This window comes from Poecilia reticulata, chromosome 7 (assembly GCF_904066995.2).
Source record: "Poecilia reticulata chromosome 7, P_reticulata-male-v2, whole genome shotgun sequence".
NCBI lineage: Eukaryota > Metazoa > Chordata > Actinopteri > Cyprinodontiformes > Poeciliidae > Poecilia > Poecilia reticulata.
The window spans coordinates 22,838,856-22,853,683 of NC_088836.1; the positions used below are offsets into that span (position 1 = coordinate 22,838,856).

The 14,828-nt window shown below is 39.0% G+C and overlaps 2 protein-coding genes across 3 annotated transcripts; both read right to left on the minus strand.

Annotated features, from left to right (window-relative positions):
• Nucleotides 1-532: 532 nt before the first annotated feature.
• On the minus strand, nucleotides 533-4,157 carry mtg2 (mitochondrial ribosome-associated GTPase 2). The gene is made up of 6 exons (XM_008414135.3): nucleotides 3,497-4,157; nucleotides 2,859-3,006; nucleotides 2,106-2,221; nucleotides 1,796-2,014; nucleotides 1,557-1,695; nucleotides 533-1,373 (listed from the first exon to the last, which is right to left on the minus strand). Exons 1-6 carry the CDS (start codon nucleotides 3,743-3,745, stop codon nucleotides 979-981), a joined length of 1,266 nt encoding a protein of 421 aa, XP_008412357.2. The 5' UTR covers nucleotides 3,746-4,157; the 3' UTR covers nucleotides 533-978.
• Nucleotides 4,158-4,818: 661 nt separating this feature from the next.
• Nucleotides 4,819-14,801, minus strand: LOC103467599 (calcium-responsive transactivator). 2 transcript variants are annotated; one of them, XM_017306026.2, is made up of 10 exons: nucleotides 13,177-14,801; nucleotides 12,373-12,449; nucleotides 12,195-12,279; nucleotides 11,925-12,057; nucleotides 10,547-10,708; nucleotides 9,169-9,270; nucleotides 8,391-8,483; nucleotides 8,121-8,240; nucleotides 7,911-8,038; nucleotides 4,819-7,239 (listed from the first exon to the last, which is right to left on the minus strand). In XM_017306026.2, the coding sequence occupies exons 1-10, from the start codon at nucleotides 13,243-13,245 to the stop codon at nucleotides 7,219-7,221; spliced, it is 990 nt and encodes a 329-aa protein (XP_017161515.1). In that variant the 5' UTR covers nucleotides 13,246-14,801; the 3' UTR covers nucleotides 4,819-7,218. The 2 variants fall into 2 exon arrangements, with proteins under 2 accessions (XP_017161515.1, XP_081465249.1); XM_081609123.1 differs by lacking the exon at nucleotides 9,169-9,270.
• Nucleotides 14,802-14,828: the final 27 nt, after the last annotated feature.

Consider the following 14,828-nt stretch of genomic DNA (forward strand, 5'->3'; position numbering starts at 1 on the left):
TAGGCTCTAACATTGAGAACTGATAGTGTCATTTGGAGTTTGTCCAAACGATAATATCGACTCCTGCTCCATCAACCTATGTCATTGAGTCTGTGGTCAAGACACTTCACTGGCCTTGACTTCTGGTGGTGATCAGAGGGTCCAGTGGAGCAGGGCAACCTTGCCTCTGTCAAGACTGCCCCAGGGCAGCTGTGACTACAATCCAGTAGCTCGCCACCATCAGCGTGTCAATGTGTGTGTGTGTGTGTGTGTGTGTGTGTGTGTGTGTGTGTGTGTGTGTGTGTGTGTGTGTGTGTGTGTGTGTGTGTGTGTGTGTGTGTGTGTGTGTGTGTGTGTGAATGGATGAATGACTGACTGCAGTGCAAAGCGCTTTGGGATCCTCAGGACATGATAAAATGCTACAGGCCAATGACCATTTGTAAAATGTACACTTTAAATCTTTGGAAAATTAGAATATTAAATGACCAATACATGTAATAATTATTATATGGTAAATATTTTCATACTTTAAAAATATTACTGAAAAAAAATGTACAGCTGTCTATCAGATAGTTTATGACATCCTTCACAAAAAGAGAAATCCACAAAAATGTAATTGAGTCTTCTCAGAGTGCTGTCGGTAGGCATACATGGAAAATTGAGTGGAAGGACAAAACAGTGGTAGAAAAATGCAGAGCTGCAGCCTTCAGAGCATTGAGGAGCAGCCGACACTGTATGGACATGCTTTTTAGAAACTATTGATTCTATATTTATTGCACTTTTTAAATTGAATTGCTGAAACAAATTGCATTTCCTCTGATTTTTTTCCATTTGTTAAAATGCTCTCTACAAAAACTGTACATCTTTTATTCCATTAGACTGTGTTTTTGTACTGTATAAAGCAGTATGTGAAGAATGCAACACCAAATGCTGGTTTTGTTTTTTTATTTATAATAAATTTAGATACATTAAACATCGTCCATAACTAATTATTGTCCTCTACCACCTAACTGGTTTGACTCCCTCGCTCCCATCATCTTGGAAGTAGCCATCATACAACTCTCTGAGGTGGAGAATGAGTTCCTCTGTATTTTGTCCCGTCAGAGCAGAAATTGGGATGACCCGCTGTGTTACCTGGCTCTTCAGGGTCTCTAGCTTCTCCCGGGCCTCCGGTAGGTCCATTTTATTGGCAACAATAGCCTGAGGCCGCTGGGACAGACCGGGCTCATACTGGTCCAGTTCGTAACACAGGTGCTGCAGCTGGGTCCAGGGCTCTGGCGCCGAGAGGTCCAGGACGAAGAGGAGGAAGCGACAGCGCTCAATGTGACGTAAGAAGGAGATCCCCAGGCCTCGATTTAGATGGGCACCTCGAATGATCCCTGGGATGTCAGCGACTGCACACGCAGAATATAAAATCATGAGATAATAAATTACTTGAAGCAAGTTTGAAACTTTTTCAAACATTGATACTCATAACCAGGCCGAGAACCATGCTTCCTTCAAAAGTAAATGCCACTGAAATCTCATAAATAAGTGTTTGCTTAAGCAAATTTGTGTTGTTTTTTAAAGATAAGTACCTGCAACTTGCTCATGATCCCTATATTCAACGATTCCTACATGTGGATTGAGTGTTGTAAAGGGGTAGGCCGCCACAGCAGGCCTGGCATTGGAGATGGCTCTTAATAGTGATGATTTGCCAGCATTTGGAAAGCCAACCTGAAGATATGAAGAAAAACAAAACAAAACATTAAATTCACAAGCAAAACTGAAAGGCAATATCTGAAATGCCTCTTCAGATATAAGATCTTCTTCCCACCAGTCCAGCATGAGCCATGGTGCGTAGCTCCAGCTGAAGAACCCGCTCCTGGCCTGCCGTGCCTGGGGTCGCCGTCATAGGTGCCCGGTTCTCGTTTGAGAGAAAAAAACGATTCCCTTTTCCACCAGCACCTCCAAACACTGCCAAATACTCCTGGCCATGCTTGGCGAGGTCCATTATGGTCGTGCCCTGCTCCTTCACCACTGTTCCTACTGGTACCTTCAGTAAGGAACACCAAATGAGAAGTTAGATCAGGCCTTTAGCTCAAAACAAGCACACAAGCTTTTCATGATAAAACGCATCAACTCACAGAAATGTAGGTTGAGTTGCCATTGCGACCGTAGCAGTTCTTGTTGCCCCCTGACTGCCCGTCCTCTGCTTTGTAAACTGGAGTCACTTGGGCCAATGATTTAACAAACCGGTTGGCTGAAAGCATAGAAAATACTTTTATATAATTTACAAGTAACTAAAACCTAAATTTCAGTTCTCCAAAAATCTCTTACATTACAGCATTAAAAAAAAGACTATTAAAACTTAAATATGTTAATCCAGTCATGTTATAATTTTTATAATTGTGACATGACCGGGAAAGCCGTAAAAGGTCACTGTTACAGAAGCTGCATGTTTACAGAGGGCCATCAGGAAGGGATAAAAAGCACACCCTTTTGGGCACATTATTTCCCATTCCTTGTTTTGAGCCACTCCTGAACCAGAGAAAACATCCAAAGCTCCCTACCTTTATTAGAAAAGAGTGACTGGACTCTTTTTGGCCATTTTAAAGGGCATGGTAATGATTTTAATGTTTATTCACTATGCTGCAATGTATTTTATAAAATAAATAAATCCTAAACCTTTCATTAGAGCAAATACATTTGTTGTGGTATTAAAACACGTCCAGTCACAGTCACCGGGTGCTACACTCATCATCCCCTGTTGATTTCACAAAACACTGGTTTTGGCTTGGATCTATTGGGCCCATTTTTATAATTGTAATTAGATCGACAGGTTGGTGTATTAATCCATGTGCATTTGTTGTGACAAATGAGATGGATGACCGATTTACCCTTTATGATGATGCTTCCTCCATCGCCACCGTTTCCTCCATCAGGCCCGCCCCATTCTTTTCGGGGCTCGCTGTGGAAGCTGCAGGCACCTTTACCCCCTGAACCAGCAACCAACCTCACACGACGACAGTCCACAAAGTGACGTGTCTGTGGATGACAATATGAAAGGCTTAATTGAATACAAATAAAGGTAACCATGGAATACTGATAATTAAATACATCTATGCTAGCTTTATATTTAAAATGTAAATAACAACATTTAGCTATTCAAAGTTAAAACACTTTTTGTTTGATTATTTCAGAGGTGTTTGCCTCATTTCTCACCAGAAGCAGACTTAACTCTACATCTGCATGGGTATGACTAATTTTGAGTTTGAATGTAAAATGAAGTCAACCAAAAGTACTTTAGAAGTAATGCTTTAAGCAAAGGATGTGAAATAAACTCTGTTCTTTGGTCAAGTCAAAATTAAGCACATAAAACCTGTAACTTGCAAGTAAAAGGTATAGCTGCATTATAACATACTGAATTGTATGTCTAACTACTGTAGGGTAAACACAGTTTTTATGTCCTGGTCTGATCCTCACACTTTGCAGAAACTTGTTTAAACATAAACGTATCACCAGTTTAGACACATACCAACTTCTTTTCGGACAGCTCATTCTTCCTCTTGTTTCCCCCGATTTTCCCGTGAAGTGTTGTGGATGTGCAGACCTCTCTACAGAAACCCTCATTCCGCCTCCACAGCTCTGATCCTGGCGCACAACTCGGACTGAACAAACTCCATGCTTTCTTACCTCTGTCCTGTCTTAAACTGCATCTATAAATGACCTCAGCGGAGACTGCTTTAACTCCCGACAACAGCGTCAACCTCGTGCGGTTGAACATGCTACCACAGTTACAAATAAACGCCGGGTTTGTCACATTGACTCTTTGAATGGCTAATTTCCGCTACGATAAAGAAAGATAGACGAAAAGTAAATAAAAGTAAATAAAGAAAAGATATATGGAAATGATCGAATAGACTCAAGAAATACACAACGCCCTGTAAAAGTTTTGATGTGTTCATTATATTCGTTAAATCTACACTACCAGGTGTACATTTTCGACCGTAAACTAATGCATCTACGGAATCCGCGAAGGGACATAAGTCCTTTTCTTTATCGTCGACTATCTTAGGGGGTTTCGCAGTCATTCTGATGCATTACTGCCACCTTCTGGCTCTCTCCGTCACTACAGCAATTGTTGTTTTGCAGAGTTTATTTTGGATACTTCAAATAATAATAGTTTCTGTTTTTCTTTCCTGGTATCCCCATCATTCAGCAATTCTCATTTAAACTGTGACACCCTCCTTCATCTTTATTCGTCTCAATATCGGTCATAATAAAAGTTTATTCACAAAATAAACTTGCATGTTTCTCACTTCTAAAGATCTTATATTCCTTTTTACTTCAGTGTATTTTGGGGATTTTATGTGATTGACCAGAACAAGGTGGTAGGAAATAAGGGAAATAAAACTTGCCTATGATATAGTTTTTAAAATTAAAATCTCAAAAGTCTTGCTTAAATTAGGGGATATTTACATCCCCAAATTTATGACGAATATTACTATTAAATCTGAAGAATACATCATTTTAATTTTATTGACATTAAGTACAATTTCAAGGAACAAGTATGACATGTATATATCAATCAAAATGCATATATACATGCATTTATTCTAAGTTATTTTGTGAGGTGCCAATTGTCTTTAAAATTGTATTTAATAAAAACACAATAAACAGAAAGAAGCTTTTGCATTCTCACTGGGCTAATTTTGCAATGAAAAATTTAGGCAAACTGAAATATTACCAAATCTGGGACAGTACTGAACCCTGAGTATTCATTGACAATAATCATCAAAGTAAACTATGTGACTTGTCGATGTTTCTTGGGGGAAATAAAAAACCATACAACCCATATCCAAAAAGGTTGAAACCAGTTTATTTTTAATTACCAAACAGTAACAAAAGACAAAAGGCAACAGTCTTCCAACAAACAGATGGAGGATTTTCAGATTTGTATGTCCCACATCCAATTGGACTGTTTTCTTCTGTAGATACATTGTATTGGCAAACACACTCAGCCAACATACCCCCCTCCCCACACACACACACACACGCACGCACAAACACATTCAAAGGTGGTGCTGTTTACACTTAGAAGTGAAGACATGACACAGAATTGGGGGAAAAAAACGTACCAAAAACTCCATTCACAGTCATATGAAACACAGATACCAATCCATTACAGCACAGCAGAGCCATGATTGTCAGAGTTGAATGGTTCATTGACTGTTTGATTGCCAGCTTCTTAACAGGTACTACAAAACAACTGCAACTGTTCTGTTATTCTGCTGTCTGAGGTAAATTAAGCTTTAACAGGACCACACCAATAATCATTAGATATTATTAATCACATTTAGGAAACCGAAAGTTTGAGGTGTTTCTTCTTCTTCTTCTTCTTCATTATGTTTTATGAAAAATAAATTAGTAACAATCGTAAGACCACACCAGTTGTACCACAGAAATGCAGAAGGTCAGGACATAAATAAGCCAAGACAACTTTACTTTGCATCAAGTAAAAGTCAAAGGAATAATAAATTAAACATTACAACCTTGTAAAACACAACTGAGTGTATTGCACTTACTGAAGCAATATATGCAGGACATGACATTGCTCAGTTTCTGGATTACTTTGGTTTTTTGAAGATCACTTGTGAACCAAATATAAACTATGTTACAGAAATTACACAATATGTTGACCGTAGCTACAAAATAAAGTGCAGACAAAGTAGCAACCCAAGTACTAAATGGCATCCTCTTAACTTTGCATACAGCTAGAGATTAATCAATTTGAAACTTGGCTAATGGACGGAGGTTTTTTGTAAAAATTTGACGTTCAGATCCCAGTTTTAACCAATTACGATTTCTATTTAAGATTTGTATAAGAGTATAACACAATAACAGCATTCAACACTAATAAAGGTTAGCACATCATGTGTATATTCTAAAGCAGGGCTTTTCAAAGGGTGGGGTGCCAGACCTCTTTGTGGGGTAGGTGGGCACAGTGGAGGTAAAAGGGGCAAAGGGGCTGACATGAGATAAAAATAATTCAGAAAACTGCAAATATTTAGCTTGACCCAGCTTTTGCCAGAGACAAAATGGTAAGGTTTTTCATATGGTGAACGACAAAACATAGCGTGGGGAAAGCAAAAGAAAGAAATAAAACAAATAAGAAGTTGGGATTTTCATCGGCTGGATTTTCAGGTCAAGATGCTTCACTGCCACATTGTTGTCTATAAAACCCTGGGAGATTTTTTAGTTCAGCTAATTGACCTAAAGTTGTTGATACTTTTATCACATTTTGACATCTCTTAGGCAACACTATTTAAACTTCTAACATCTCTTTGTGTGGCTCAATTTTATTTGTTGAACATCCAATGCTAAAAAAAAAAAGTTAACTCTAAGTCTTTTTCACCTTGCAAAATCAATCACAAAAAGGCAGGGTGTTGTCTTAGCAACTTGGTAACACATTTGTATGGTGCATTCATTTGAGTGTCTGGCTGTCCTGTCATCAATCCTGGCTGTTTGAGCTGATTAACAGCCAATTTCCTTGTCCATCTCTACAAGATGTCTACGCAGAGCAATGCCTCTAAAGTATAGTTTTGAAAATACAATTACGAAGCTCATTCTAGACAAGTGTACAGTGTTTATCAGTGAGCTACTTGTTGGGTCTCAGACGTGTTAAAAAGTGAATGCATATAATCTCACAGCAACACATCACAGTTTGACTAACACAGACAAACCCCTGATTTCAAACAATAACTCATTTTCATTAAAAATTGAATTCCCTTCCCCTGAAACAACACCCACAAACCTTAACAATAAAAATGTTGTTTTTACGGCCTTCCTTTTGAAGTCCTTCCCTGTGCCTACAATAAAACTGAAATGCTTCAGACGTACCAAAAAAATAAATAAATCTCCTGACTCTTTAAAGGGAGAATTATAAAAAAGGACACATATCTAACACGAATTTTCTTCTTTGGTTATACGTCTAATAGAGCTGCAGAAAACCTAACTTCCAATTTTGTACTTAAATGGAAATGCTTTCCCTTTTCGTGACTCTCTGTTAAATCAATGTAGAATGAAGGAAAGCAAAAACATTTATTAAATGATTTAATCTTGGACAGAATGCTGAGTTCTAAAAAGATAATAAATCTTGTGCAGAGAGATCTTCCTTTCTCTACGATGAGGAGATTATCATTGAAGCAAATCACGGCAGTTGGTTCTTGAATAGCAAAATTGCGTGGTGCTTTATTGCTAATAGTTTCCATACTGACCCTGAAATTGGGAAGAAAATTAGACAGTCATGAAAATGTTGGTATTTTAGGGGGAGTTGTGTTGTGTTTTTTCTGTTAGAACTAAAAGAACTACAGTATGTTTGTTGGTGTTTTTAAAATCCATTTTACTTGGATCTAATCTTGAAGAAAACTAGGTGAGTTTCATGAAACATGAAGTCCTGTCATGTTTATTAACAACACTCCATCCAATGGTTTAAATTACACTTGGTGATGTAGGAAGGCTTTGATGTCATGGAAACCCATTCACTGAAGTACTGGACTCAGTTTTAGATTGTAACGATGGCATCACCTGAACAATATGAGTCTCAGCACACACTGAACTGTGAGCTTAGCAAGCCTACCACTTTGTGGTTGACTTTTCTAATCGGTTCCACTTTGTTGCAACATTTGACTGTGGAATATTCTGTAATGTAGAAGTCAAACGTTTATGACTTCCTATCCACGTACCACACTTGACAAAGCAACCCATGATAACCCTTGATAAAGCAACCCATTCTTTTAGAAATGTTAGCAGAAGCAGTCTAGGAGTTGGATTTTTAGTAGCTGTGGAAATGGAAATGATGGGAACAGCTGAATTCAAAGATTTTGATAGGAGAGCAAATTGTTTTAGCAATGTAATGATAAATGACTAATGTTTTGTTACTTTTGTACCTGTTCATAAGAGTACGGTCTCTGAGTTTGTGCTCCGGTACCGCCTTGGGAAGAGCGATAGGATCCATACTGTTGGCTTTGACTTTGCTGATACTGGGAAAACTGGGATGATCCCCCTTGGTTAGGACCTGTGATAAAGATTAGAATCATGCAGTTGTTTTTTCTATTGTGGCCTTGTGTTTGACTTAATACTGCTGGAGAATTTCTCACCATATCCTTGTGGCTGCCCACTGTAGCCCTGCTGAGAGGAGTACTGCTGTTGGCTGTAAGGTTGTTGCTGGCCAGAGCTCTGTTGATATGAGGTCTGCTGTTGATTGTACTGAGAGCTACCTGAAAATCCACCAACAGCAACTCTTATCAGCATTTAATCGTAAGTTTTCATTCCAATTTACTTTTAATGCATATAAGGGAAGTGACTGCACTGAGCATATACAAATAATAACAATAACTTTTAAAATTAAACAGTTTGTTTGAAGTTACCTCCTTCATAGTACTGCTGAGAAGACTCATCAAACGACCTGTCATAGCCTTGGTCACCATATGAAGAGTGCTGATAAGAGTATTCTCCAAGACCTGTAGGGAACATGACTCAGCGCATGTCAAATCCGCTCAACTGAAGCCAAAGCTGCTAGCACCCAAAAAATAATTGCTATAAATAAATTAAATGAATAAAATGAAGATTGGTCTAGTTTTTATCAGTTATTGTCCTGCCAACAGAGTTTGACAGGACTAATATGTCAATAGCACGTGTTTGACAAGACACAAGCTTTTGACATATTAGCTCAATTTTTATCTAATGATTTTCACATTTAATTACTCATTTATTGTATATATTATTTGAATTTTATAATTATGGATATGCAGAAAGTATTTTTTAAAGTGGTTTTTATATAATTAAAACATCATTAGTTAGTTATAACTAACTAGAAATTAATTTTTTCTGGCACTTTTGGCCTTTGATATTTTCTAAGGTTTTTTGTTTCAAACAAGAACCCACAAAAAAAGAAAAAAAAAAATTGCATGGAGCTTGTACTCCATTTACAATGTACAGCAATGCTTGAATCCTGAAATTTCGGCACACCAAAGGGGTCAGTATGGACACAGACATGCTGATTTACAAAAACGCAAAAGTTGATTCGTAAATTTGACTCAGGTCTGTGAAATTGTGCTGGAAGGGAATGGCATGAATTGAGGTGGGGGGGGGGGTATGTGTTTCAGAGCTGCATATGAAGTTAATGAACAGGAATTTTTTTTTTACCATCAGCGTAATACTGCTGGTTTATGGGCTCGGTGGAGCTCTGAGTGTGTCCATACTGCTCTCCGTAGCGTTCGTCTTGTCCCATGTAGTGTTGTACAGATTCTGTAAAACAGGCGACACGACCCTTGATTACAATTTTTTGGATCAAAAAGCCACCGAAATAGACCCTAAAATAGTGTTGGTAAAATCCTATTATTCTTTTTGTACTTATGTATGCATTTTTAGTATAGTTGTAGAATTATTTTTATAAGATAGTAAAATAAAATTCTACATTTGTTGCCATTTGTTTGATATTCATCACAGGTGGCACTTTCTCTGAGGCGACTCACTAATACCCTCATCCAAAGTGATACTGTAAACAACAGTTAAAATAATTTTCTACAATAACTGTAGTTCTTGAGGAGAATACAAAAATTACAAAAAGGCTGCTATGAAGAAACATTTTATTATAATATGGTGGTGGTGTGCAGAAACTCCAGATTCTGTCACGTATTAGAAAACCAGCAAAATAAAGAAAGAATGTAGCAAAAAAAAGCATCCGTACAGAGCAAAATTTCCTCATTAAACCATGTGTCAGACCAAGCCATACCACAAAAATATATTCCAATCTGAACTACCAGCAACAATTGTAGAACATTGGTGTTATTAGGGGCCTATCAATTTCCCGGTACCAGACACGGAAAGGCTCAGTGTTGCAAAGCTTAATTAAAACCACAATGCAAAGATAATACCATGCCAGGCTTTATGAGGATGACCAATGTTTCCTTGGAATGTACAGTCCATGCCTTTTATCTATCTACTATCTACTGCTAGTCCACAAACTTCAAAAGAAGTCATAGGATGAAGCAGGGCTAGAATTAGAAACATGCTGACACAGAAAAGGCAGGGACAGGAACCCAATAGTGAGACACCTCTATTTCAAACAATGAAAACTGGGAACTAAAGATTTTTCTTAATCTCTTCCTCTGCTATTATATTGCTTCCAGAGGAAGAAAAAAAAGTTCTGTTCATAGATTTGACCCCATTGTGAGGAAATTCCTTTCATTTCTTAGATGATTTTTAGCATTTGTAATCTCATGCAGTCATTACGATCCAAAATTGGAGCAGCTGAATGCTTGATGGGCTTTACACTCTGATGGTACTTCTCACATAAACAAATTTATAGTAAATTGCAAAAGAATTCGTACAACTTCAGTCATGCCGCAGCTAAAAACCTCAATGTGTTTCATGAGGATTATCTTGTAGAGAACCAAACACATTGACATTTGTGGCTGTGCAATTACAAAATGTGAAAGGGGTCAGGTGGTATGAATTCTTCTGCAAAGCACTGTAACAAAAAAAATATCACAAATTACAATGGCAATGTCCACCCTCTGACCTTGCTGAGAGGAGCGGTAGGATCCCATGGGCCTCTGGGGCAGCATGCTATTCCCTTGGCTGGCCTGTCCCATCATGCCCATCGCCTGCTGTCCCTGATACTGTCCTGCTGAGTGGCCTGAGGACTGGTGTGGAGGAGCAGATTGTTGGTGCATCATGGAGACTGGGGAAGAAGGTGAAGCGGTAATCTCGAACATTAAAGTTGGTTCACAATTTTCTATTCATAAGGCAGTATTTAATGATCTTACACTGGTAGAAATGCAAGGTTAAACTAATTTAAAGGAACTTTAACTGCATGCCAGACACAGGGAAGGGGCAAAACGCAGGATCTCTTTGAAGAGATTCCTTTGTGCAGGGTTATAAATGAAAATAAAGCCAGGGAAGTAGCATGTAAACTGAAATCCAGTAAAAATACACACACCTTCAGAGAAAGATGGGCTTTATCTTAACCCAGGCAGTCAGAGATCTGAAAGGCATAAACCTTTCAGATAAGAAATCAGGAGGCAGAACCCATCTGTGATGAACTGAATGTGAAGGGGGCATAGACTCTCACAGCAGTTATGTATGCAAGTACATTGACCAAGAGAACGAGGCATTTGCCATATGGTAAAAAGAGAAAAAAAACATTCCAAACGGAAAACAAGGCATTTTATATTAAAAACAACAAAGTAGAAATAATGTTTTCACGGCCAAAATGTATGTTTCTTTAAAGAAACATATATTAAATTATGGATCAACGAGTGAGCTTCCTCATTCCTGGCTCACCTTGGCTCGACTGCACGTTGAGATTGCTGTGAGGGGAGGACGAAGATGAGGGCATGGAGGAAGAAGAAGAAGGAGAGGAACCATAACCTGCCCTTGGGCCCTGGACCAGGCTACCCTGAGAGCAGGGCGTAGCCTGGCTGTAGCCAGATGCCAATCTACTGTACATACTGGTGGATGGAATAGCCGAGTGCATGTGACCTGACTACATGGGGGCATGGCTCGGGCCTAATGACACACACACAATCAGAGGAGGCCAGTGCACATTCTCATGTGGTGTCCTGGCATGATGAGCGTACCACATTCAGTTCCTCCTAAAGGAAAGCTCAGGCTGGGTGTAAAATAGTGTGAATGGTTGATTATGAGAATAAGATTAAGAGACTGAAAAGAAAAGCTGAAATCAATATAGCTGCAAAAAAAAACTGTGTATAAGTTGTCAGCAAGCAATCAGATAATTAAAATAGGCATTGATGCAGACATTACGTGGCTACATGCAGCACAGTCAGCTTTAAATAAGCACACAACAGGTAAAGAGATTAAACACAAAACAGTATGTGTGTTTGTTTGCAACATCTGTGGCTGAACATGCCAATATGAAATCCACACTTGTCACCAACCATTGCTCATTTGGCTCTGCATCATGGACGTGGGGGTCACTCCTGATCCAATGCTGTCACTGAGGTTGCTTGGAGCATGTCCCCCACTGTGGCTCATTCTTCCAGGATCCATGGACATGTTGGAACTAGGAGGCTAAAATGAACAGAATTACATCACTTCATTCCACTTGGCTGTTATTTTTTGTCATGCCTGTTTTGACTCATGGACTGGTGCACTAACTGATCAGCTCTGTTGCATGCTCCTAGAAACCACATGACAGGCAGACTTACAGCCGGTAGAAGTGACTGCATGTTCTGATTAGAATCAGCTATTGTGGCCAAGTAAACAAGATTCCTGTGCAGGATCTGCTGATACCTGGAAAGGTGGACATTTTTGCAGAAATGTACATGATCTTTGTAAGACTTTGGACTATTTACAACCACAACAACAACAACAAAGGTCACTCACTGTGTGCACTCAGCTGTCTTGCCTTTACTTTGGTAGCCCATAATGCATTGTATAAGATGATGATTTTCATCCAGCATCTGTGGGAAAGACAAAGCAACCTCAATCTATATCTGGCATTCAAAGTGCTTGGAAAATTGAACGCTAAATTGCTTTCCATCTCTCTTGGACAAAGCCATTGAAGGAGCTACAGCTGCCATTACCCACTGTATTCTTTTAGTTTATAGTAGATAGTTCTGACGGCTCAGTGCTTCTCTGTGCTTACTTATCCTAGACAGAGCTAAAGATTATAAAGATTTTTTTATATATATTCACTGTGACATTACAGGTTGTTACACAACGAATAAACAGCAACAGAAACTATGCGTATTGATGTTGATGGTATATTTATTAATTTGCCAACTTTTCTCTCAACTTAATCATTAATAGCAGTGTCAACTACATTTCTATCAAACCCTAGAAACTCGTTCCTTTTAATTTGTTTTTTTTTATTATTATTATTATTTTCTTTCTATCTTTTTATGGCTGAAGCTAAATATTTGCACTGGTCAGACGGCTTGAGTGAGAAAGACAACATCAAGGAAGCAGGTATCCAGTCAGAGCTGAGCGCTTATACCGTGATGGCTTTGTTAGGTTCGTACCTTCGCTACTAGTTGCCCTTTCTTTGATTTTCACCTCAGGCTATATACTTTCCCAGACATCAACCACTCACACCCTCATCCACAGCGACATTTAACTGTAAATGACGCGACGCTCCGAGTTTTTCCTATTTTTGGTTTTTTGTTTTGTTTTTATATATATATTTACCTTTTGGATGGTTTGCTGTGTCACCTCCCCTTTACTCCTGGGACTCGTCGATGAAAACGCCACAGACATGTTGACATATGGGAAATAAAAGCGCTCCTTTTATTCTAATATTTATTATCTCGAGCGCAGCCTTCTATTTGGTTACATAGTTTCTCTACAACGAGAAAAAAAAAGAGGGGGGTGAGTGCAAAACTATGATTGTTGTGATGATAGGAGAGACAATGGAGAGCACATCGTGTATCTGGACAGAAATAAACACGTGGCTTTGCGCAAAGCGGCGTTTATGGTCTGAATTTAAATAATATGATCATTAAGAAAGTGTTTATGTGCAAAGGTGCATCCCTCTGCCTCCTCCGTTGGTACAGCCCAGGCTCTGGATAGGCTGCCGCTAGATGGGGTATCCTTGAATACATGACAGGCGAAGAAAGCTGTCTGCAGAGGGCTATAATACGCTGATCGTGACACAGACAGAGAAGCAATTACTAAAAGTTGCTTTCAGCGCCTTAATTGGTTTGTGTGAAACGAGTTGTGTCCAATATTGTCATTTGTTTCAAATGACATTTTCTTTTAAAACAGAAAATCTATGTTGTTAGAGGGGATTTGACGGAAACCTCAAAAGTGCGTCGCAACAAATTCCAAAACCAGGACGTTTAAATAATTCAAAGTCATTCAATTTCTATATAGCTACATAGACAACCCGTGATATATTTCAATGTGTAGTTTTTTTTTTTAGATTGATAACTTTTTACATATAATGGAAAGCCAGAGTCCAGTTTATCAGGAAACGTAAAATAATGTCACCTCAGACTTTATTGGGACTCCATCCATCTTCTTGCACCCTCGGGAGGGGTGCTGGTGCCCATCTCCAGCTAACGTTTCGGGCGAGAGGCGGGGGACACCAGTCGCCAGTCTGTCGCAGGGCAACACAGAGACACACAGGACAAACAACCATGCACACACACACACACACCTAGGGGCAATTTAGACAGACCAATTCACCTGACAGTCATGTTTTTGGACTGTGGGAGGAAACCGGAGTACCCGGAGAAAACCGTCGCACGCACAGGGAGAACGTGCAAACTCCATGCAGAAAGACCGGGAATCGAACCCAGAGCCTTCTTGCTGCAAGGCAATAGCTCTACCAACTGCATCACTGTGCAGCCCTTTATTGGGACTCATTTTGTATGAATCACTGTATTGGTGTGTGTTATGTGGCTTTGGTCTATTGCCACACCTTCCTCTTAAGACCCCCACAAACTTTCTTTGGGATTCAGGTCAAGCAAATTTGTTGATCAAGCAGTGATAAACATGGTAATTAAATCAGCTGATTGTTTTGTGGGAGTGCTCCAAATACAACTGAAAAATTACAAATTACTCAAGATTGACCTCAAGCAACTTTGCCTCAGACACTTTACTCTTTCACAATATGGGGTCTTGATTTTTTTATTTTTTTTTAAAGAATTTAACATTTACCTGAAAACAAGCTCTTTGAACACTGAACATTTCAGTTTTTCACCTTTGGCATGGTGGTACAGGAGTAGATTGACAAAATGAATCCAACAGTTGTAGCCCATATGTCTGTTTGGGCCTGAAGTACAAACTCCATAGCATGCAAATTTCCCCAAGACTCTGGACTGGGAAGCACTGCTCCA